We start from the raw sequence: 4,574 nt of genomic DNA on the forward strand, positions 1-4,574 counted from the left end.
GACAGCTAACCATTACACGTTACCCGTTGTTCAACCGTCACCGCTAGTTTTATCGAATAGGGAAAATTATAATTAACAATTATTTAAATTACCATTGAAAAAGTCAAACCAAATATCAGATTTTGCTAACTGTAATTTTCTTTTTCTTTTTGGAAACTAACTATAATGCCTTTGAATTGAAAAGAGTTTTTAAGGTTTAAGAAAAAGAAAGCAAGAAAATCAGTAAAACAAAAAATAAAGACAAAATGATGGGAAGCAAGTGGTAACAAAATTTAACAAATTGACAACATGCTCTCTCTACTGCGGCTCACTTTGTCTCTCCTCAACGCTCCCCACCGTACAATAGACGGCAGAGATCAGAGTGCAGGCAAATCCAATCCAACGGCTACGACAGTGACCGCGTTTTTACCAGAGTGAGGGCAAATCCAGTTCTCTTTTTATTTTTCTTTTAAAAAAAATAAAAATACCCGAAAAAAAAACTCATCTCTATCTAAATAAACCCATCTTCCCCCTCCCCACCCCCCACAGCAGCCTCCTTCCTTCAAAACCCTTTTTTCTCCATTTTCTCTCTCCTCTTTCCTTTCTTTCCTCCCTCAATTTTAGAAATCTTAATAACTGAATAATATTGAAAAGATAGTGGAGTGGACCAGTATAGCTGAAGAAGATGCAACAATCAACTGTTAATGGTAATGGAAACGGCGGCTCGTCTTCGGATCAGAACAACAACAGCAACCAGCAACAGCCGCTATCGGGAGGAGTGGGAACACCACCACCAGCAGGTGCTGTTTGGATGCAATACCCGGCTGCGGCTATGGTAATGCAGCATCAGATGATGGCGGCCCCACAACATTACCCTCCGCCGCCTCACTATATGGCGGCTTACCATCCTCACCATCCTTATATGCAGCCTCCGCCGCCTCATCACCACCACCACCAAAGAAATAACCACCATAATAATAATAATAACAATAGCAATAATAATAATAATGCTAATAGTAATGGAAATAATAATACTAATAATGGAAATAACAATAATAATAATAATAATGATGGGTCAAGTGCTGAAAATAAGACTGTCTGGGTTGGTGACTTGCACCATTGGATGGATGAGATTTATTTGAGCAGCTGTTTTGCTTCTGCTGGCGAGGTCTTTCTTCTTTTTCTTTCTTTAAGATTTATGACGTTAAATGTTAATTGAGATTTGTGAATGATTTCTTTCTATATTTGTGTTTATGTTTTCATAATTTTTTCTGTGTGTTTTTAGGTTAAAGATCGTGTTTATTGAGTTTTTTCATTGGTTTTTGTTTTATTTCGTTAAAGAATGGTTTTTGTGAAGTGGGAATATATTCTAGGATATCTTAATAAAGTTTACAGTTTTTTATTTTTTGATTTAAAAATCTAATTAATGACTCTCTCAACATTAAAAATGACAGTTATTTTATTGGATGGATTTAGATCTTGGGTTTTTCTCTTTTGATGGTAATGAGTAGTTTGACTTCAGTTGTGTTTTTGATAGTTAGAATGCGTAGAAGTAGTTATGTCGGGTTTTGACCACGGAATATGATGCATTTAGATATGTTATTGTGATTGATTGCTTACCACTTAAAGTTAGTTTAGTTTGGAAAAGATAAGTGTAACTTGTTTAGTTTGGGAAAGATAAGTTTAACTTGGGGGCACAGTCATAAATTAGTGTCATTATGATTGACTGACGAAACAAGGAATAACAAGATAAGTTTTGTGAATCTCTTAAAGAAATGTATTTTGTAAGACTATGGTTTGATAGGAGACACTGTCGATGAACTAGAAGAAGCGTAAAGTCAAGGCTTGTTTTTTTTGGTAGCTGTATGTGGTATTATTATCATTGCAGAGTGTCCACTGTCTAGTAATTGAAGCTGCTATACCGGTACAGTGGTCAGAAATTGTTATCAGTTCATCAGACATTCTTTCTTGTTAGTGTTAAGGCTTTCATATGAATTTGTTGATTCCTGTTATTCATATTGTTCTGTTCTGACGATCATGTGGAGTATTTCTGGGATTTCGGTTGCTTTTTCGGTTTTGCTGGTTCATGGAAATCATTAACTTGAGATATCTTGGTATGTTTGAATGGAATCATGAGTTTAAGAAATGTTTTTTCTTTTGATAGAGTTTGATGTTAGTAAAGTCCATGAGTTAAATGAATGTTGACAGGATTAGGTGATTTATCTAGTATCCTATATTGGGTAATTGGATGGGTTTTTCTTAAATTTGGAATGGGTATATTTGGTTAATGCAGATAGCATCTGTTAAGGTTATCCGCAACAAACAGACTGGTGCATCAGAAGGATATGGATTTGTTGAATTCTTTACTCATGGTGTTGCGGATAAGGTTCTACAGAGTTATAGTGGACTGATGATGCCTAATGCAGAGCAGCCTTTCCGTCTGAACTGGGCCACTTTTAGCATGGGTGATAAGCGTACAGATAATGGTTCTGATCTTTCTATTTTTGTGGGAGACTTAGCAGCAGATGTGACTGATACTATGCTGCATGAATTATTTGCAACTAAGTACCCTTCTGTTAAGGCTGCAAAAGTTGTCATCGATGCCAATACTGGTCGGTCTAAAGGCTATGGTTTTGTTAGATTTGGGGATGACAGCGAAAGGACTGAAGCTATGACTGACATGAATGGTGTCTATTGCTCAAGCAGGCCAATGCGGATTGGCCCTGCTACTCCTCGAAAGTCTCTTGGGTATCAACAAGGTAATTGCATTCACTTTAATTTCATTGCAATGTGTGCCGGGCTATAGTGTAGAGATGTTGTATTGATATGATATATGATTCACTAATCATGACTCATGACTGGTTAAAAAAATAACATGTTCCTGTTAGGTGGATATGGATCAAATGGAAATGCTGCACAATCTGAAGGAGATTCGTCAAACACAACAGTGAGTAGATTTTGAATATAATTGAACAAAGTTAAAAGAAGTGTGTCGGAACTGATAATACCTTATTTTTGACTATAGATATTTGTTGGAGGCTTGGATCCTAGTGTGACAGATGAGGATCTTAGACAACCTTTCTCCCAATATGGGGAGATAGTTTCTGTTAAAATTCCAGTAGGGAAAGGATGTGGATTCGTGCAATTTGCAAACAGGTATGGTATCCATAAAGTGCATTCTGAAACAAAAATGATGAAGAGGCTGTGCTAAGAATTAAGATTGTATTAACTGCAGAGGCCATGCTGAAGAGGCTTTGAACAAGTTGAATGGGACAGTAATAGGAAAGCAAACAGTTCGTCTTTCATGGGGACGCAACCCAGCTAATAAACAGGTAAATAATGTTCTCTTGTGTGATATTTGAATAGATTTGAGATATTTGTAAAACATACTTTAACTTTACTGCGGATGACAGTCAAGAGGTGATTATGGAAATCAATGGAACGGAGGGTATTATGGAGGACCAATGTATGACGGTGGTTACGGATATGTACCACACCCTCATGACCCAAGTATGTATGCTTACGGAGCCTACCCTATGTACGGGAATCAGCAACAAGTAAGCTGAAGACAGAAGAAAACAGGAGAAGCAAATTAAAGCCTCTAGATGATCGATCATCGATCATCGATCATCGATCATCGATCAACGATATGTAATGTGTCGCACTAGCTAGCCAAAATTGTTTGATTCTTTCTAGTGTGAGCCTGTTATGTAGAAAACTTTATCAACCACTGCCCCTCCTATTGTGCCCCTCCTATTGTGCCCCTCCTATTGTGGATTGTGGATTGTGGATTGTGGAGTGGAACTAAATTTTGATAACGCCCAACCTAGTTTTTTCTGTTTTTATTTTATATTACTATTAGACATTCATTTGAGGACAAGTTATCAATGGAACGGGCAACTTGCTCCTTACAATATATTATCATTTTCATGCTTGCAATTGCATATCTATTTGTGCTTGCTGCCCAAAGTGTTGTTGTTGCAATTATAGTTTGTGTTTGTGTTTGTGTTTGAAATGCATGTCTAGTTTCAGCTGTATTTTTGCTCAGAAAATTAAAGGATCAAATTTTGGGGGGTGATTATGACTTTTACTAGTATTTTCTTTGTTTTATGGCCTACATATGTTTCTAGTACACTTTACGAAATTTCCTCACCAAAAGGGCAGGCAGATTTTCTATAAAAACAATCGATTTAGGAAAGATGTCTGACCTTTTCCTATAATAACAACTTACTACTCTTACTATTTACGGACGTCTAGCCAATTACTTACTTGGATTTGATTCACACATAAAGGGGAATTTATCACTTCCCTACAGCCTACCTTATGAGAGAGCCCGAGGGAAACCGTACAATCGAAATCGAAATCAAAACCTTACACATATCATATTTTTTGTTGTACCCGTGTCCAAACACCTGACTTAACCCGCTAATTTAAGATATGAATTGATCCAGCAACCAATCAAAGAAAACCGTACACTCGATGTTGCTCTAATAAATAAAAATTGTACCAAGTCCGTGTTTGATTCGATAGAATAACCTGAAACCTAAATTTTCATGGTAAGACTTGAAATTGACCCAACCTGATTAAGTGATTAA

At 36.7% G+C, this 4,574-nt stretch overlaps 1 protein-coding gene across 1 annotated transcript; it reads left to right on the top strand.

Annotated features, from left to right (window-relative positions):
• The first annotated feature begins 475 nt into the window (after positions 1–475).
• LOC110775221 (polyadenylate-binding protein RBP47C) lies at positions 476–3,895 on the top strand. The gene is made up of 6 exons (XM_021979819.2): positions 476–1,147; positions 2,273–2,738; positions 2,868–2,926; positions 3,005–3,135; positions 3,215–3,311; positions 3,393–3,895. The coding sequence occupies exons 1-6, from the start codon at positions 665–667 to the stop codon at positions 3,543–3,545; spliced, it is 1,389 nt and encodes a 462-aa protein (XP_021835511.2). The 5' UTR covers positions 476–664; the 3' UTR covers positions 3,546–3,895.
• The last annotated feature ends 679 nt before the right edge of the window (positions 3,896–4,574 follow it).

The sequence above is a fragment of the Spinacia oleracea genome, chromosome 5 (assembly GCF_020520425.1).
Source record: "Spinacia oleracea cultivar Varoflay chromosome 5, BTI_SOV_V1, whole genome shotgun sequence".
In the NCBI taxonomy this organism is placed as follows: Eukaryota; Viridiplantae; Streptophyta; class Magnoliopsida; order Caryophyllales; family Amaranthaceae; genus Spinacia; species Spinacia oleracea.